Source organism: Corapipo altera, unplaced genomic scaffold (assembly GCF_003945725.1).
Source record: "Corapipo altera isolate COAL_440 unplaced genomic scaffold, ASM394572v1 0, whole genome shotgun sequence".
NCBI classification, from domain to species: Eukaryota; Metazoa; Chordata; class Aves; order Passeriformes; family Pipridae; genus Corapipo; species Corapipo altera.
In genome coordinates this window covers 17,910,754-17,930,755 of record NW_020884872.1, presented here as the reverse complement: position 1 = coordinate 17,930,755, position 20,002 = coordinate 17,910,754, and the positions used below count along the sequence as shown (strand labels likewise).

The 20,002-nt window shown below is 40.6% G+C and overlaps 1 protein-coding gene across 2 annotated transcripts in view; it reads left to right on the top strand.

Annotated features, from left to right (window-relative positions):
• Positions 1 to 1,927: 1,927 nt before the first annotated feature.
• The window catches only part of EGFL6 (EGF like domain multiple 6), a 33,619-nt gene continuing 15,544 nt past the window's right edge, over positions 1,928 to 20,002 (top strand). Inside the window, exons 1-7 of one of the 2 annotated variants that reach the window (XM_027638729.1) lie at positions 1,928 to 2,006; positions 5,220 to 5,329; positions 7,510 to 7,602; positions 10,383 to 10,502; positions 12,026 to 12,145; positions 13,307 to 13,441; positions 15,172 to 15,294. In XM_027638729.1, coding sequence (XP_027494530.1) covers positions 1,939 to 2,006; positions 5,220 to 5,329; positions 7,510 to 7,602; positions 10,383 to 10,502; positions 12,026 to 12,145; positions 13,307 to 13,441; positions 15,172 to 15,294 — 769 coding nt within the window. In that variant the 5' untranslated portion in view covers positions 1,928 to 1,938. Of the gene's footprint in view, positions 2,007 to 5,219; positions 5,330 to 7,509; positions 7,603 to 10,382; positions 10,503 to 12,025; positions 12,146 to 13,306; positions 13,442 to 15,171; positions 15,295 to 20,002 lie in introns of those variants that run through there. The other variant, XM_027638738.1, reaches the window with a different exon arrangement.

Below are 20,002 nucleotides of genomic sequence, written 5' to 3'. Positions count from 1 at the left end.
GCACCAAAATTCAGAAACTAATTGTCTTTTGACCAATAAAACTTGTCTTGAACACTGATCAGTATTTTAATGGCAAGCCCAGCATCAAATTATTCATTCATATCTATTTGTTGGACTAAATGTGCATAATAAAACTGCAAATCTTTGAGTATAGTTTTAAGTAATTAGAATGCTTTCTACATGGCACAGACTTAGCTAAAATCAAGACTACTCCTCACATATAGGAAGACAAGTCTAATGAAGAGAGTTAGAGAGTCTCAAGGTACTGCTGCATTTCTGCATTTCAGAAAGACAGCAGAACAGGTGAAAACCAACAATGGCTTTTTCATCCAGCATCCAGAAAAAAAAGGTGTCTCTAGCATCCTGCACAACACACAATCAGCATTGCACAGGTTTGTTTCTTTTAATTAGATTAATTTTAATTTGATGTCATTTGAATCGTGGGACTAAATTTACCATCTTTTGGTACCTCTGCTCCACTGTACAAGGGGATTTAAACCTACTTTGGGGGAACATCTGTAATTTCAGGAGTCTAGAGAAATCAGCAGTGGATGACAACAGCCTGGCAGAGGCTCAAAGCCAAGAGTAGATGAGCAATTCAGTAAAATATCTGGTTTAGGATCCTTAGAAAGTTACCTTGTTCAAAATGTTTTGATACAAGCATTGTGGAAACTCCTGGAAAACCTTATTAGCAGAGATTTTAGACTGACCCAAATAGACACTATTGCTTTATATACCTCTCTTGAATATAGGTGTTGATATTGCTCAACAGAGGATTAAGTTGGAGCAACTAAAACAGTTGCCATCCCAGGTTTTCTGGACATTCCCATTCCTACGGCAAAAATGAGAGAAGAAAAGCTGGCCAAAGGCTTCTGCTTAAAATGCTGAATTCAATATGCCAGCATACAAATGCTCTGCAGTCAGGGGACTGCAGAGAGACAGCAGCACTGGCTCTGTCAACCATCCCAGACTCATCTGATGAGCCATGCTTGTTATCACCTGCTGAACCAAGCAGAGAGGCAGATCGTTAGCCAACTGTGTCCTTTTATAGTATGAGGAAGTTACCAAGGGATACAGCACAGGCAGAACATATCTTACCACTGTTGCACTGAAACATTTTTAGTTTGCTGGCAAACATCAGTTACAGCTTAAACATCACTACAAAAAGATAGAGTTATTAGTTAATCTTGAGAAGAACCCTAATACAAAACCCAGCACCCCCGAAGTCCAAGCATTATTCTAGAAGAATATATCAGGGGTGAAGCAGTTTATGTGCAGTGGCAGAAGCACCAAAGCCAAAGGACTAGCTATCAAGAAAAAATGTCACCAGTGAGCATACACAGCTTAAATAACAACTTAGAATCACAGAATCTTTTAGGTTGGAAAAGACTCCAAGGTCATTGAATCCAACCTTTAAACTGACACTGCCAAGTCCACCAGTAACCATGTCCCCAGGCACCACATCTATACGTTTCTCAAACACTTCCAGGGATAGCGATTCCACTGGGCAGACTGTTCCAATTCCTGTCCACTCTTTTAGTTAAGAACTTTTTCCTAATATCCAAGCACTTTCTTTAGCAGCTTAAACAAAGTTTGGTCAGGGATGGTCCTGCGACTGAAAAGCAAAGCCTGGAAACCTTTCAGTGCAAATGCCGTTTCCCGGTGACAGAAGCCCATCGCAACGGTGCCACGGGGGACAGCGGGTGCCCGCGGAGGCAGAGCTCTCCCAGAGGGACACCGCCGTGGCTCCGCGCCCGGCGAGCCGGGGGTCCCCGCCCGCCCCGTCCCGGGACGCGGGGGGGGAGCGCGGCCGGAGGCGAGTCCGCCCCGCCCCGCCCGGTTATAGGGCCCCGTCCCGCCGCCCGCCCGCGCTCCGGCGCTGCCGCCCGGCCAACGAGGGACAGACAGACACCGCCGGGGGCCGCCCGCGCCCGGGCGATGGTGCCGGCGCCCGGGAACGCCCTGCTCGCCGCCCTGCTCGCCGCCGGGCTGGCCGCCGTGGGCAGGTGAGCGGGGACGGCGGGCGGGGAGGGGGCGGGAGAGGTCGGGAGTCCGACCAGGCTGGGGCTGGGTCCCGCTCCTCGTCCATGCCGTGCCCGCCCGTGGGTGCGGGTGCTGGCGAGTCCGTCCCTCGCCCGTGTCCGCTGGGCTCTCCCGGCCGGTCGCCGGGGCCGTGGTGCTGAACAGCACCCGCCCGGCTCGGACGTTCCCGCGGCGTGTGCGCCGCTTCCCCGAGGGGCTCACCGGAGCTCACACCAGAGCTGGGGCTCTTCTGCTTCGGGACAAACGGCAGCGTCAGTGACGGTCCAAACGTGGGAGCAGCTGCAACACCTGTAGAAAGGTGTGAGCTGCTCCGGTTCTTGATCTGCCTGGATAAACAGGCGCTTCACAATCATCCCGCCATCATAAGGTTTTAGGTTCTGCAGAGATAGGTACGCTCTGGAAACAGAATGAGATTTTGAGAGAGGATCAATAAAACCACTTACTCCTAATCAAGCCATTCTAGTGTTCCCCCTCCCAGTTCTCCAGAAGCCCAAGTGCTGCATCAAGGGAGTAGCTCGTAAAGGGGAAATTCACAGCAACTGCGGGTGAAGCCTTCAAGATGTTGTGTGGTTTATTTATTTAGTATCAGATCTGTGAATGGGAACGTTTGTCATCAGCCAGTGGCAGTGTGCTGTTCCAGAACATGTGGGGCTGTCGAGTGGTCAACTCCCCATTAACTGGAAGTTTATGAACTCCAGATTTGCTTGTATATCTTCGACAAAACACATTTGCTCTCGAAGCAGAGCTCTGTTTAAATGCTTGTGTTTGTTGGTCATTTTTGATGTGTACTTGCATTCCAAGTATTTAGAAAGATGTAAAACCACAAAATAAGGATGTTATCTTTTTCTAGAAGAAAGTATGGCCTGGAGTTAAATAAAGCCAAGAGTTTGATAAAAATATATATTTGATAAAAATTGTTGTTTCACGTTAAGTCAAGAAACCTATGGGAAATGTACAACCTGCCTATGACTGATTGCTCTATAGCCTGTCCTGTCCAAGTTGGTGTTGGGTGGTAATGGCATCTCATAGTTCTACCAAGATTGTCACTCTGCCATTTCCATTGAAAGAAAGTGGAAAGAAGAGATTTTCAAACATATTGATGGAAGCTTTGGATGACAAGGGATCCTAATTTAAGAGGATCCTATCTGCCTCTGAATGGTTAAGAAGGAACAGGAAATAGTAAAAATTCAGTTTTGAAAGACTGATTTAATTATGGTTATTTATGTCTCTTAGAAGTGTAGCTTTCATACCTGGACTTTTAATTTCTCTGCTCTAAGCACTTCTTTGAATGAGTTTGGTGGGCACATGAACCCATAAAGAAGAAAATTCTGCAAGCCCAAGCTAAACTTCATTTATTCTTTTGGGAGGGATTCACAGTGAAGCAAGACTGTTGTCATGTTGAGTGCCTGAAAATGGCTGAAGGGTTACCTAAGACACAGTTATTAAAAGATATTAGGTGACACACTTTTCATTTTATTTAATATGAATATAGGTGAACTTTTTTCCTAGAAGGAAGTCACCTCTCAAATAAACTTTTGTGAAAACAGACAAACCAACAAAACTCCAGAAACCCAACAAAACAACCAACACAGAGAAAACACCTCATGCCTTTATTTTGCACAGTGTTCAAATATACCTCTGTATTGCATACACTCAGAGTTTTAAGGAATCTTTTTCAAATTTGCTAATTTCTGAAATATCATCTTTTTGTTCTTCTGAACAGTTGATCATAATTTTAGATTTGTGATAGTTTTTGCTAGCAACAATATCCAGAAATATTTTTAGAGGAACATTAAAGAAAGGGATCACATCCTGCCTTTAGTTAACTGGAAGCTGACAATAATGGAATGGAGACGTTTCCCCCCCACACCCTGCCAGCAGCAGGCAGCTATTGTGTGCACAAGAGCTGACCAAAAGTGTTCTGTAGAGGTCTTATGGAAACAGTGCATTAATCTATTCAGCAGCACTTAAAAAACAAACAAACAAACAAACAAACAAAAAACCCAAAAAAACCAAACAAAAAAACCCACTCATAAATGCTCCTTCCTAGATAAAACTTTAGTAAAAGACAATATTAATAGGACTATATTAACTCAAACTAACTTTGTTATCTACCTACCTGGTTAAGTTAGGCTTCTGAAGAATTGCTTGCTCATCCTCTGCAGCTGCTACTGTCCAATCACTCAGTTCAGGCAGGGCTTACACTTCAAATGATCACTGGTCAGGAGAACATGACAAGTATTGCCCCCTCAGTACCTCAAATCACTTACTATAAAGCTGCCACCAATAAGGTGTATTCTGTGTCAAAACCAACACTTTGGACTCTTTGAAGAATGCACATTTTAAATTATGGATTGGAGAAAGCAGTGAGGACACAGGATTTTGGAAAAGGAATTTCATGAAGGGGACAGGCATGTGGTATTGGAGAACTTAAGTAACAGTAAACAGAGGGAGAAGACAACTAAATCCACAGTACTAGTTGCAGCACAGAGTAGGTCTAGAAGATTTACACAGTTGTGGAATTGCATCAGATGTATGATTTTGGCAACTAACATGGCAGGTTTTCCAACTCTTGCAGTTGTTGATCTGCAGTGACTTTGAACTCCCTTGGCTTATCAGCAGGTGAAATCAACACTATGGTCAGGCAGTCCCGTGCAACCAGAACACTCAAGACTGTCTGCACTTATGCAATCAATTTGCATGTGTGTAGTGACTATGAACCTGCAAGTCGCTATCTTTTTTGGGGCTGCCTGATGTTCAGAACATGCATTTCTGTAGAATCAATATTTCATCATCCAAAGCAAAAGCGCTGTCAGGTGTGGCATTGTATATTCGATCCAGGTTGTTCATGTGGCACAAACTGAGGCAGCCCCATTGACTTCACTGATATTAAAAATGACTCATACTAGCAGGGGACCTGGCTGTATGTTCCTCCTTTGCCATGTTTCTTATTAGAAAGGGTTTATGTTGCACAGTTAATTTATTGCAGGTGAAACATTCCCAGCTCCCCTGTTTCTCTGATCAAATGTGACTTTGCATCTCTCTCTAGGAACACTAGAGAAATGAAAATGCCTGACAGGGGATAAAACATAAGGGAAATGTGCAATGGAGTACACAGAGGAATGAACTAAAGTGTGTTTGCCTGATGAAGCTGCTATTTGTCATTCCTTATGCAGCTTGAGAGCTCGTGGACAGCTGGTGGCTGTGAGCCAGCCTGGGGTGTGTCGCTATGGTTCCAGGTTGGATTGCTGTTATGGCTGGAAAAAGAACAAGGGCCACTGCGAAGGTAACATTAACTTTATGCTTGTTTCCTCTCCATGGCTGCGTATTTGGTACTGATAAAGGGGTTTCATATATGTCTGCCAGAAGTTACAGAAAGAAACCTTCTGAGGAGTGAAATTTCTTAACTCTGTGAAAGAGTGAATAAAACATATTTGAAAGACCATCTCCTAAAAAAAATCAGAGCTTTGGGTAAGTAATAAAAAGCCATCAACTGCATATTCAGAGATTCTTAGATCCAGAAGGGACCGTCTGTTCCAATCTCCTGCACAGCCCTGGTCAGTGCCTATACTCTTACAGCTGTTGAGAATGTGCTAAAACCACAGTGTTTTCCAATGCTACGCAAGGACCCCTAAAATAGTTTTCTGTCAGTTGGTATCCTTTATCTTCAGAGTACACAGCCTCTGAGAACCAGGAGGTTTTAACTTTCTGAAAACATAAATAAAACTCAAGAAATAAGTGCACCTGACTTGAGCTTGGGTAGCCAGCCAGTGTTCTGGTCTGAGGATCATTGGGTTAATGAAGAGACAATGGCTCTTAAGACATTTCTAATTTGTAAAAGGTCTACAGATCCCAAGGAGAAGGCAATGTGGAATCTTTCTCTTCAACTGTACTTGTGCAAAACACAACAAAATCATAAAATATATATTTTAGAAATCTTTTTCAGATGTTGCACCTGTTGTCCCAGAGGGTTTGGCATTTTGTATCTGGTGAATTTGTATAGAGGCTTAGGGTTATTCACTGCTGAAAATCATAAAATGTCTCTGTTTCATATATATAACATCATTTTAAAAAAGGAAAAAGGGATTATTTTCATATTTCTTCATTGCTTAATAACACCTTAGTTTTGATGCAAATGAATAGCTAGAGGGACAGGTGACAAATACAGCTCTGATCAGCCAGTGGAGTAGGTTGTCTTGTTTTAAAACAATAGGTTTTCATAAACTTTGAAGACTCTTCTTTGGCAAATTAAGCCACCTATAATGTAATTCTGTGTTGTAAATCCAGATGCGGTGTTCTCTGCCTCAGTGCTAACACTGCAAGCTGGTCTTTTCCAGTCTTAGATCTCCTCAGTTACAGCTGCAGAATCTGTCCATCCTATGGGAGACCATGCCAAGCAAGGATGCATGGGATCCCAGGGGAGCAAGCTGGTCTTGCAGTGTGTCATGTTGCCTTCAGGGATAGAAATAGTGTTGAAAAATACCTCAGTCTGTGGAGTTAGTGGATCAGTACATCTGAATGCTTCTGTAAATGTAGGGAAGATACTTGAAATCAGAAGTATGAATTTTAATTATTCGTTTTACTATATAGTAATTAACACTATGACTTTCCTATAGTTTGCAGATCAGCTTAGTTACACAAGGTATTGAGGTGTGCATCCTGGTGCATACTCTTTCACTGTTTTTACAGAGCTATTCCTGATTTAAATGCATGTCTTGTTTGCTCTTCCTGCATAACCCCCATGTTGACAATCATATTGACTTTAAGAGCCTTATAAGCCTTATAAAAGTCAGTTTAATTTCTGATTGATGATCTAGAGGGCTGAGAGTTAGAAAATTTTACTTTTTAATCCATCCAGGTTAAGCATAGCCCTCTCAAATTATTGTAAAACTGATGCAATTATACTTATTGGGATGTGTGGTAAGGACAGTTGCCTCATGACAGATGTGCTCTGGATGTTTCACTATGGAATAGACACGTTCCTCAGCTGTAACTCAGAAGGTCCAAGACTGTAAAACTGCTGTAGGATAATGTGTCTCCTTTGGCTGCAGGAGAGTTTTGTTGCCGCTTTCCTACTCCAGATGCCAAGCCTAGCAAGTCAAGCTGCTGGCCAGCTGCTTCTCACATAGGCTTCTTAAAAACAGGAAAAATGCAAGAGTACAAAACTACTAAATGTGAGTTGTAAACACGGCAGAAAAAATATGAGAGAGAGACCCAAAAGTAATCCCTTCTTTTCCAGGTCTTTATAAACCTGGAAAAAAACAAACTCTTTTACTTTATGTTAGTATCACTATTCTCAAGCAGTAAGCAAGTGCTGATCAATAGCTACCATGCTCAGACTAGAGGGAGAGGTATGGAGGATGCTGAACTTATGCAAAAAGTTTTTAGTCAACTAAGGAGGGCAAAAGTTTTCAAATAGAATATTTCTAACTTTTTCTCTCTCCTTTCTCTGCCTGACTCCACCAGCTACCTGTGGACATGGTTGCAAGTATGGGGAGTGCATGGGACCAAACAAATGCAAATGTTTCCCTGGATTTACAGGGAAAACCTGTAATCAAGGTTAGTGCATATGCTCCAGAAAGCACTGTTGATTTTCTGTCTCCTTATCTTGTACTACAGTTTGTGTCATCTTCCAAGATAGTAAACCAGGATATTTTCATGTTTACGTAGAAGAACTTAAGAGTTTAAGGCTCTTACATCTCCAGCATCCCAGGCAACCCCTAAGTCTCCTTCAGCAAACAGAGTTTGAACCCATACTGAGTATGTCCTATGGGCTGATGACAAGGGCAAACTGTCATGTTTATAGTCAGAGGATTAAGGCATGGAGAGATTACATAGGAAAATATCAGAAGAGATGGCAGTCAATTCCAGAACCCATGTTATTTTCTTAACTAGCAATCCATGTTTCTTTTTTAACTAACCTTCTAATCAGAAAGACATGCAATTATATGCTAGACATGTAATTTATCAAGCTGTCTGGGCTGTTTGCAGATGCTGAATGGTATTTCTGAGAACCAGAATTGGGAGTCTTTAGAATTGCATTTTCAGAAACTTTAAATGCACCACTTTCCCTCCATAAACTTGCAATTCAACATGGAAATATTTCAGTTAACACATAGGTAAGAATTCAATTTTTTTTTCCTGTTCCAATATATGAGACCCCTGTGTTGGATCAAATGAAAGGAGCAGGTCCATCCTTCTGCAGCACAGATGAGTGAACTGCAGGTGCTTGCTACCTTACCAAGCTCCTGCAGCCTTTGACTGAAAATTTTGCATTGATGTGCTAAACACACTTTTTTTTATAGTCAAAACAACCCATATATTACACAGTGTATTTCAAACAATATATCATAAAGCTATATTGTTAAGTATTTTAGAAAACTCCATCTCTTGCACTTTTGGTGTTTCTCACAGGGAAAGAAGTTAATTCCTCAGTACCATTAAAGAGGAAAGGGAAACAGCAGCTGTGGTTATATGTAACAGATATGTAGGTATTACTTACAATTTCTGCCTTTAAACCAAGAAGTTTAACCTCAAAAATTTTTGGCAGCTTAAACGTTACCAAAAAGCAACAGAGAAACCCCAGTTTTTAGGTGTTTTCTGTGCAGTAACTCCATCTGCATTTGAAATGCCCTCTGTAGGCAATCAGATCAGTTCTGTGCCACTTGCAGTAGATTCAGAGTCTGAGGCATGGTGGAAGCACCACACAGACCCACATGTGCAAATCGCCTCTTAGACCCTGGGCTCTTCTACCTTCTGAAGCACAGCCAGGATTTTTTCAGTAAAGTGGTTGCTGGCACAGGCCAGAAGTCTCCCAGAGTCTCCAAGAGCTGTTTCAACAGTATAGCCATTTAGGTGGTCATGTTCCAGCAGCTAGGAATGCTTATACCCACTTTTAAATTACTGGAGATGTAGCTTTGGTCTGTCCTTACACAGAATGCCCTGCTGAGCAAGCTCAACATGAGCTAACTAAAATAACAGAGATAAGGGGACTGTATTAGTCTGCCACCAAGTCTGAGCCAAATTAGCCTTATCTCCATAGGTTTTTTTTAGAGCTGTGTATGCTGTCAGTGCATTGTGTGAGATAGGTGCAGATAAGCACTTTTGAAAATGTATGGCCTAAGTAGAATAACTTTTGTTCTCCAGTTTGCTTCCTAGTTGCTTTGTTAAGAGGGTCTTGATTATTTAGTGGAGCCACAGTAGCACAAAAATCCAGGGTGATTTGCAAGAAGATAGGTTGCCCTTTTCCAAACACACGCTACATTTAAATAATAGAATGTCTTTTAGAAATAGAAAACCTCTTTCTTCCCTGGACTGAGCTGTAACAAACACTTCTGCACCTCCACAAAGTTTATGCTTCGAATGGTTGACCCTGTGGTCTGCAGGGTACATAGGCATGAGAACAGATGCTTCTCCCATTAGAAGTGGAGCTACACAAACTCAGTGCTTGCCTGGAGAGCTGCATCTTTACTGAAGATATATTATTGGTCCTATGTTCTGTTAAACACAGCACATGTTGAAAGGGCTGCATATGCTGGTGCATTCTGTTAATGCATTCTGCCTGTTTCCTCATCACTAGAAGAGGTAGAGATGTCAGTTCACAGAAGTCACAAACAGAGATTTTTGACCCTATACTGCACAAATTAAACTTTTTGGAATTCTCATTTTCTCCCTGTGAAGAATAGCTATTGGAATTGAAATTGAGTTAGTTTCTGCAAAGTCTTTACATCTTGGATTTTGAGAAAGATTTGGGATGCCTTCATTCTCAGGATTTTGAGATTTTTGAGATTGGTCCTTCTATTTTTAAAGTCACACAATTATTATCATATATTGTATTTAATTTTATTGTCTTTATTTATTGTATTAATTTCTGCTACTGATAACCTTGGTGCCAATGTGTAGCTCAGAAAAACAAAAGTAAAAGTCTTTGTTTCACTTAAACTCACTTGCTGTTCTCAGTCTCATTTTTGCCTTTCTAGTACAGAGGTCAGATGGAGGGCTAAAATCTCCAGCTAGAATCAGAGAAATCCAGACAAATAACTCCCCAAAAGAGAGTAACTAAATTCTCTCTCCACTACTCCACTTCTTCCTAACAAGCTGCCAGATGTGGCCAGAGTTTGCATTAGTTTTTCAAGTGTAGAAGTCTATGTATGTTGGTTTTACTAGCAGTCTTTCAGCCAGATGGTCTGCTAAACTCTCATTTTGCAAGAGGCTGGCTCATTTTCCATCCAAACGATTTTACTCTGGGGAATCCAATGCATTAGGCAATATTATCCACCTATATGTATGAATATATGTATAGAAACCCAGCACTCACTTAATTCCAATGACTTCTGCAGATCTGAACGAATGTGGACTGAAGCCACGTCCTTGTGAGCACAGATGTGTGAATACACACGGCAGCTACAAGTGCTATTGTCTCAACGGGTACATGCTTATGCCAGATGGCACATGTGCAAGTAAGTAATAGAGCTGATGGAACAGGCCCACCAAAATCATCTAATCACATTTAATTCCAGCAGATTATCTTCTTGTGATGAACAGATTTAACTTATTTAGTATAAGGTTTTTACCCCAGTTCTCTGGTACTGCCACAGCTGAAAGAGGCTTTTCTATTTGATAGTTCCTGGATAAAGTAAACTAGGTCATACTTGTATTTTGGTATTCAGAGGAGTTTTGATCCTTCTAGAATAAAAATCTTTGATAGTTTTACTTCAGATGAAGGACAGCTAGCACAATCTTGGTGCATAGTCCTGCCAGTTCATCTGCTGAGTAAGGATAAATTAATCTATCCAAGCAAAGCACCATTACAGACTACTTTTTACATGCTGTTATTCCTTGCTTTACCTTTCAGTGCTCCACGATTGACTTATTTTATCTGTATTGATATACCTCCCACAGCTGCTGCCAGCTTCTTGCAAACATTTGTTCCTTGAGCTAAGGGTTATCTAAATTTCTGGGGAAAATAGATATTTCTACCTATCTTCTTTAAGCTAGCATGAAATGGAAAGCATTCCACTGTTTTAGCCAACCTAATTTTCAGACCTGAGGAAGCATCTTGTTTTCCAATGATCGAGTTTCGTTTGTAGAAAATACTTTTTTTTTCTTCACCTGAGCAGTTCCATACAGGTGTTTTGGCTTTGAATTTCACAAAACCCAGGTAACATGGTGACAGTCCTTTATAGTGTTCACTGGACTGGAGCAGATCCATCAGTTGGACAAGGAAGCCAGTTTGTCTGAGCAGTGGAACAACCTGCTTGAGAGCTGTATTCTAAACGAAAGGACCTGGCTGTATCAGGTACAGCACAGTCTTTCCCATGAACATGACAGAAAACCATAAATTCTGAAAGTCTTTGATCTCCAAATCTTGGAGAAAACCGTTCATCAGGTAGGGTGCCCATCTGCAAGTCAATCAGAATAACTGTAAAAGTACCCAGCCTTGGCAAATACTTGCAGGAGCGCAGGGTCTGCAGCTGTAGAGGAGGTCTGAAAACCAGAGCTACTACTCTCTCTCACTTATGGCAGGGAGACTGAAATTGCCACAAAAGGTGCCCAGGGGCCAGAGCTTCTGGAGGGTTTCCCTGCCATACATCACATCTCAGGCTCGTGCCACTCCGTTACTAACCATGGTGTGTATTACTGGCAGACAGCAGCTGCAGGCCCTTGAGATCCTTGAGAAATGGATATTTATTCCTTCCATTTCTCTCTCTGAGTCTAAAGGGTAGTATTAAAAAGTCACAGAACTGGGATCAGCAAAAAAGAGAGGAATAAGAGCTGATAAGGAAAGAACAAAGCAGACAGGAGTGTAAGATCTATAACATGGACTCCAGAATTGTTAATGTGTTAATGTATAGACAGTTTTATTTATAATGAATTGAATTTTGTTGTTCTGATTAATTTCTGTGTTCATCCAGATCTAACTTAAGTGTGTGATCCCAGCCTAGAATTTTGCTCTTTTTGTTATTTGAAATACTGTTTTCAGGTTCCAGGACATGTGCCATGGTGAATTGCCAATATGGATGTGAAGAAGTCAAAGGGGAGGTGCAGTGTCTCTGTCCATCAGGTGGCCTTCAGCTGGGACCAAATGGAAGGACATGTATTGGTATGCTTAGAGAGCTCACTCTCTTTTCTGTAGGATTCCTGAAACCATAAGAGAAAGGTTAGGAAGTAGTTAATCCTCCTTGCTGGATTGAATAATTCTTCTTGTTAATCAGAGTGTGATGTAAAGTTTTCATGCTTTTTTTTTAATAACTGTTCTTGTACTATCGGCCATGTAATTCTTCTGATAAGTCTCATCTCCAATAAACAATTGAATGTTTTGACATGATTTAGAGTCATCAACAGATTCAGTTTCTCCCTATTGCTATGAGGCCATTAAATACAATGTTTTGTCTTCAGAAAGGTGTCCAGGTTTATTTAAATATTTTTGAATTGTTGTTCGCTTCCCTTTGATCACCTAAGCATGGAAACAAATGGTAGAAATTATAAAAAGATTGACCATGGTGTCCAGCAGCGCATCACAGCAGTTCTAAGCCATAAAGGGCAGCAGTGTGGCATGATGAATTACATTCAAAGTTACTACTATGTGCTAAAATGTGATAGGGAATGACAAATGCCAAATACCATAACTGGTAGTATTTTAAATTTGATGTTGCAACAAAACAAATTTAAATTAGTAGCATTAAATTACAATGGTTTTTGAATATCATGTTCTTAGGCTCCTCCCATACCAGGCTTCCTTCTTCACTGTCCCTGTCATCTGCCTTCCTGGACAGACCACTCACAGTCTGGAAACCCTCTCCCTGTTATGTCTTGCCTTAGCCCAGCAAGGGGAGGTGCAGAGGTTCAGTAGAAGAGCTGCTGCTGCTCTCGATTTCCTGTTCCTGGAACTTTGTCTTAAACTGTTCTTTGACATTTCCATTCTCTGGGAAATAAAGGAATTTTTGTACTTCCTCCTGAGCCTACTCCAAGACCTTAGGGCAAATCACTGTCCCCAGTGAGGAGAACCCACACTGCCAGTTACCCTAGATTTTACCATGCCAGGTCTCAAAATCTTCCATGAAGTTTGTTCACATTTTGCTGCTTCATTCAGAAGAACACATGCAAAAAAAAAAAAATCCATCACCAAGCATGAAGTTACAGGAGTTATTTATTAAACAACTTGTGATAGCCAAGACCAAACCATTCCCATGCAAATCCCAACTAGTTCTTGCTTTCCCATTTTACCTTCTCATGGATCTGACCAGCATCCCTTCTGCTCTAGACATTGATGAATGCTCCACTGGCAAAGCTCTCTGCTCTTACAACCGCAGATGCATCAACACCTTTGGAAGCTACTACTGCAAGTGCCAGCTTGGCTATGAACTGAAATATGTCAGTGGCCATTATGACTGTGTAGGTAAGAATTAGCCCATGAATTTTCCTTCTTCGTTGTTTTTTTTTCCCACAGTGTGCATCTTCCCTGTCATTGCCTGAAGCATGATGGCCTAGCCTGAGGATACTGCCTCAGAAATGGATAAAAGTTGTCACCCTAATGATATTCTTGATGACACTTTGAATTTTTCTCTGAGTTTTCTCTGTAGCCTTATGAAAAATGTAACCACTGGCACTTGCAATTAAAAATGGCCTCATTGTACCAAGTCAAGATGTGCAAGAGTTTGTAGTAAGCTAGCAACAGCTGACTAAAATAAATGACACTTCTGGTACAGGTTTAGTTAAAGAGCCATTTTTTGTTGTCTTGGCTTTCAAACTGTGATGAACAAATTTTTTTTTTCCTTTTTTTGTGTGTCATTGTTGAGGAATGTGAATCAAGTGCCTTCATGACTTTAAAACAAGTTGTTTGGATGGACAGTACAGACAATGGAAAAAAATGTGTGAAAATAGTAGGTTTCAGTTACTTTTCAGGTCTCTGTAGCATGCCAAAGTTTCTCCCTAACAAGAATAAATATGGCAAAAAGTTATCTTGACATGCTCAGGTGCCAAAACAAACATCAAATCACCTTTACTCCTGTTTCAATCCATTAGTTGAATGATGGAAGAACAGCAAAGTATAAGTTCCTGCAGCAGGTGCCACAGGAGCATTGTTCAAGCTGTTGACAACACAAGGGCCTGGAAGGGTTAGAACTACTACAAGTGCATAAAAAAGAGAATTCATGTGTTTTGTTTATATTTGATTGATAATGACTGAGGGGAGGAAGGGAGATCGTGAGGCAGATTTGGAGACCTAACTTTGCATTTCTTGTTATCTGCAAACCCTGAGAGTCTTAAACTGGAAAAAATTTTTTTTCATACAATATATGTGGTGGGGGAATAACTAGAGAGGTCTCAGTAGTCAGGATTTTATCTGCAAACCTCAATCTCACTTTCAGAAATACCAGATTTTTGAGTCAATCTTCCTGCTACTTGTCTGTTTGCTGACTTACATTATGAGAGGACCAGTCAGCTGCTAAAAATGATGCAATCTGGATAAAATGCTGGTGGCACAAACATTTGTGCACCAGCTTGACTCTCTCATGTGGGAAAAATCAGAAACATCTTTGTGATGGAGAAAAATAAGGAAAAAGGAGAACAAAATCAAATACTCCTGGTGCTTGTACATTTTGCTGTGAGTTGACCGTAGTACTTTCTACTGAATTTTCCTGATTATACTTTTTTCATACAGCATTATACATATGCTGGAATGTGAGAGGTAGATTAAAGATCTTACAATATTTTAGCATACTCAGGTTTACTTTCCACTGCTTTTCTTCTACAGTGAATGAAAGATTGAGAAAGTTTTGGTGAGCTGCTTCTAATTGATATCACACATTCTCTTGGTGCCTTTTGCATTCTGTTAATAGAAGAGTGTGTTCAACCTATAGCTTGAATCCTGTTCTCAGTCAGAAAATCACTACATTCACTTTGTCTTTACTGAGATGCTCTACATTTTCCATGGATGCATATACCAGTAGTTGTGCATGTGGAGCTGACAGTCAGCATTCTTTCCTACTGTGAATTCTTCTGCCCCTGATGGTTGCTGGACTGTCTTGGTCTAACGTTAGTGCTCACAACACCTGGAAACAGATGGCTGGCACAAACAAGCTGACATGAACCTTGGGTTTTCACTAAAGCATCTGTATCTCTCCCTAGATGTGAATGAATGTGTGACAAATACACACAGGTGTAACCTCCATGCAGAGTGTCTCAACACTGAGGGGTCCTTCAAGTGCAAATGTAAACAGGGATACCGAGGAACTGGATTTGATTGTGCTGGTGAGTACCACTGAATGTCAGGAATACTGCTGTATTGTTTTTCTCCAACAATTGATCATTCTAAGGCATTTTCTTGGAAATGTCGTGCTGAACAGTGCTGCAATACCAACCAAGCAAGACCTCTCAAAAAACCAATATATTAATTGTAGGAGTCATAGCATAGTTAGTACATTTATAAGTTGTTCAAATTCATTTTGCCTATGAGTCTCCAAGTCTCATATATCTCTAGGAATCATAAGTAGAACAGAGAAGAGGATTTGTCGTGAAGAAACAGCTTTAAAAACATACTGTGAATTTTCCATGAACTCCCAAGGGTAGCCCTTTGGAGGGCTGTGCAGTTTCTTCCAGAAGAGTTTCAGGCTAACTTAGCAAAAAATGAGAAAAGGGAGGAAAGCTGTGACTTCTGTGTTAAACTATTTTCCCTTAAAATTTTGCCTTTGTTTCTCTATTGAATATTGAAGACTTCCTATAAAGATGTCATTGCCCAGTTCTAACTGAACATGACCCTCCAAGAAGGAAGAAAGAAGGGCTGTTCTTGTCTTTCTAGTTAAAATGAACCTTTTTATTTATACCTTTATTAAACCCAGCAGAGGTTTCTCCTGCAACACCATTAGAACTGTTTTCCTATGGAGGACATCTGAGCCCTGCACAAACTTTTAAAAAGTTTTTTTCTATAGCAGATGAACTCAACATAATAAACCTTCCTGGGCTTTTTTCAAGTAATCCTTGATCAGATACGTATTACGATTATATTTCATGGTTGCAGATGTTCTATGAGACCCTCTTTTATCCATGTTCCTACTCCCGTTATGATAGTCATTGAAACTTTCAATACACATTGATAAGTCAGTATTTCACAGAATCACAGAATTTTCTGAGTTGGAAGGGACCCACTAGGATCATCAAAGTCCAGCTCCCAGCCCGGCACAGGACAGCCCCAAGTATCAAACCATTTTGTTAAATTTCTATTTCCAGTAAAAAATGTTGATTTCTAATGAACAAAAATAAACAATCAAAAACCTGACTGGTACCAAAAGGTTTGGTTTGGACATAGATTGCCACAGCAGAGCTGTTTAGAAGGTTCCTCTGCCCAAATTCAATGTTACGAGCCAGTTCCGTTGCTAGACCACATCCCTTGTGGTATGTCACTGCATCTTACTGCAATTGAAGGATGCAGTAAGGGGGATTGAGACCTGACTGAACACCACAGCAAGCTGACATGACACATCATGATATGGTTTTGTTAAAACAAAATGTACCACTGATGAAATGTCAAACAAATACATCTCCAAGCAAAATTACCTGGTTTTTTTTTTCATTTGTTTGTTTTCTTTTTATTAAGATGCTGACAATTTCCAATCTCTTTTTGGCTAAGTCTATGTATAAAACATTCTTTCCTCAAGCAGAAACAATTCAACAGGCATGATTGCTTAAATATGAACAATGGAAATACTTTTGCTTGTGGAGAGGCAGTTTTTTAATGTCTATCCCTGTAAAAAAAATCAGTCCTGAAGTCAGGTGATTCCTATCTTCTCACTGATGTTTCTTAGATGTTTGCCCTCTCTCTGACTACTTCCTAATGTCATATTTCCAATTACTGAAGTCCCATTATTTGCTTAGCAGAGGAAGGAGACATGCATTCATAAACTTAGTAAAATACACTAAATGGAAAAGAGATTTACTATGAGAAAGAATAGAGGAATAACACATAGTAATGAGAGAAATCACAGCCATAGGTAGAAGATCAAAAGGTGAGTGTCTAGCTAGAAAGATATATGAAACAATTGAGGAGGAGAAAAATACTAGTCAGTGGTAGGTAAAACCTGAAAATCAGTGGTGCTAAAGAGAGACTGGTTTCTCTGGTGGTCATTCCCCCACATACACCTTTTATTTAAAAGGAAGAGGAGGAGATTCTTTTAGCCTTGAATGTTTCAATAGTTCATTTTTACTGCAATCCTCAAAAAAGTCTGACCAGTATAACTGATGAGGACAGGACATGCATCTTGCTATTGGGGAAAATGTTTTTCAAACAGTAACACAAACACCAATTGGATGTACCAGTGTATCAACCAGTACACTGAAATATTGAGTGTTCTCCATGTCATATGACAATTGTAGAAAACCTTTGGCTTTACTGAAGCCGAAAGTTTTGTTATTGGATTTAATAGGATGAGGGTATGATCCTGGGACATTAGGGGCTTAAGGATTTTTAAGGGGCTTCACACTTCTTTTGGTGACAGTGGCTACAGCTCCTGTGTCCCACCCCAGCTCTCAACAGATGGGCCTTGGGTTGTGCTGCAGTTAAACAAAAGGCTTCTTAAATATGTCCTCAGTACTCCACATAAGTATCCCCACAGGGCTGCAATCCTGTTTTCATAGAGAAGCATTAATACTTTATAGCAATTGCCTCTAGTATATAACACACTGGCTACCGTGGCAGCAGTATTTGCTTTTTATAACAAAGGAAAAATATTTTAATGAAAAGAGGGTAGCTAAGTACATTGTTTATAATGAAATGCCTATGGCTACATTTCCTCATGCCACCAAATAACCAAATAAGTGAGATAATATATAATTCACTTTTGCACACAAGGTGGGGTAAATTCTTTCATTCAATTTGTATGTCAATATAATAACTTAGGAGAAAGCTGCTGAAACATCAGACAGCAAGTACTGCTGCTGGCATGGATATGACTTGTGATTGTTCAGGCACCCTTTTGCCATTTAACACTCCTAATATGCATGAAACACTAGAGGCTGCTTCTGAACTGTCTCTAGCCCACATTTCATTTGAGAATCCATAGAGATGTAACGTTTTGAAGGATCCCTAAAAAGGTCCTAGCCATTTCCACATCTGGCCTCTCTCTTGCTGCAATCTGTTGCTCTTCTCAGGTTCATGTGTTTCCTGATTTCCTATTGTGCATTGAAAAACCACATTTCCCCTGCCACATACTACTATGTGTATTTCAGCTTTTATTTAAGAATAGAGTCTCACAAGGTTCCATAAGCAGTTAAGATTCCTGCGGAAAAAATGAACCTATTTTTGATTCACTTTTATGGTACAACAAAATAACAGGAAAAAGGATTACTAACTTTGTCTACAACCTTCAGGCATCACTCTAAGAAGCTCAACAATGACACTCTTGTTATTGCTGGGCTGGAGGCAGGGGTTACTACTCTTCATTATGTTTTGCTGGATATCTAAATGTCAATACAATTTCATGCCAGCTCTCTCTGCCTCTTGTATTACTCACTCATTTTTTGCTGATAGGGTAACTCTCAAACCCTATATATGATTTTGCTTTCTTATTAACTTGCCAGTCCTGAGAAACATTGAGTTTGACACAATAAAGTTTCAAAGCTTAAGAAGTAATTGTGGTCATATCACTGGTGATATTCTTACAGTTCAATTCAGTATGAAGTCAAATACTGCTGCTATCCTTTAATGAATAACACGGGCTTTTGTCATCACACATTTCCTACTGGAAGCATTACTGGCTGGTATAATCAAGTATTAAGCACAGTCCAGTGTGATGAACTTGCCCTAATTTCTCAAAGTATCCCTCCCTAAAAAAAGACATGAAACAGGGTAGGGATATGTAGATGATGTTCCATGGTGCTTAAAAGAGAATAATAGTCCCCAGTCTGTGTTTTAACCTATCTGTGAAAGCTTTCAGACTCTTTTAAGACTGTCTAAAAGAGGTTGAGAACTTTTAGAAAGATTTCTGAAACTATGTCGTGCTGATCTAATCTTTACTCACATCTATAGGCTTTGCCTAAATATGGTAAAGGGTTGTCTGTATCTCTCACCACCTCTCCAAAGCCACAACGGGAGCTACAAAAGGATTTGTAAGCTAATCTCCTAGGCTTGTCTCTCATCAGATTTTTAAATATATTGCTGGGTGTGAAGGTGGAAGCAGTAGGGAGCCTGCTTGAGTGCAGAGGAAGCTGTCTCCTTCTGCATCCTCTGTACACTCAGAGCCCTGGCCAGCACTGGTTGTGGTCACAGGGTGTGTGGAAGGAAAATGGATCACTGTCTGTCCCTCCTCTGTATCATCCCCTGAGTACTTCCCTTTATACAGTGCAGCACAGAGTCAAGGGGTCAGCATCTGCTCTCTATTTTTTTCAACTCAACTTTCGCAACTTGGTCATTAGACATCCTACACCAATCCATTTCTATGGTTTTATAATCTTGTGACAGAAAAGATTTACTTTTATCCCTCAGCCACCACTTGCCTCTGTTTTTCTACCTCTTGCTTTAATTCTAATTCAAAGAAAGAAAATGCCTTTGAAAATTGAGATATTTTCATATTAGGTAAATAAACACAAACTGTAGGAGCAGGAGGCATTTATCTGCATGCTTTCTGATGGAAGGTACACAGGAAGAGCTGGGATGAAATGCACTACATTTATTTTCACTTTCCAAAATTCTCTATGCAGTCACATGCACAAATATTTGTGACCAACACCTCTGCATTTATCTCCATGTCCTGGGGCAAAGGGCTCTGAAGAATCACTGCCTCAGGTGTAGCACCCCTGATTGCCAGGGAAGGTGAACTGCTCATTCAGGCAAGTCCACAGGCAGTGGATTTAAAAGAACAGACTGACTTTAAGGTGGGGTATCCTTACACTGGATTATTCCTCCTGCAATGTACGTGTAGACATAAAATACCTTAAAACTACATCTCCAGTTACTCTAAAGCTGACT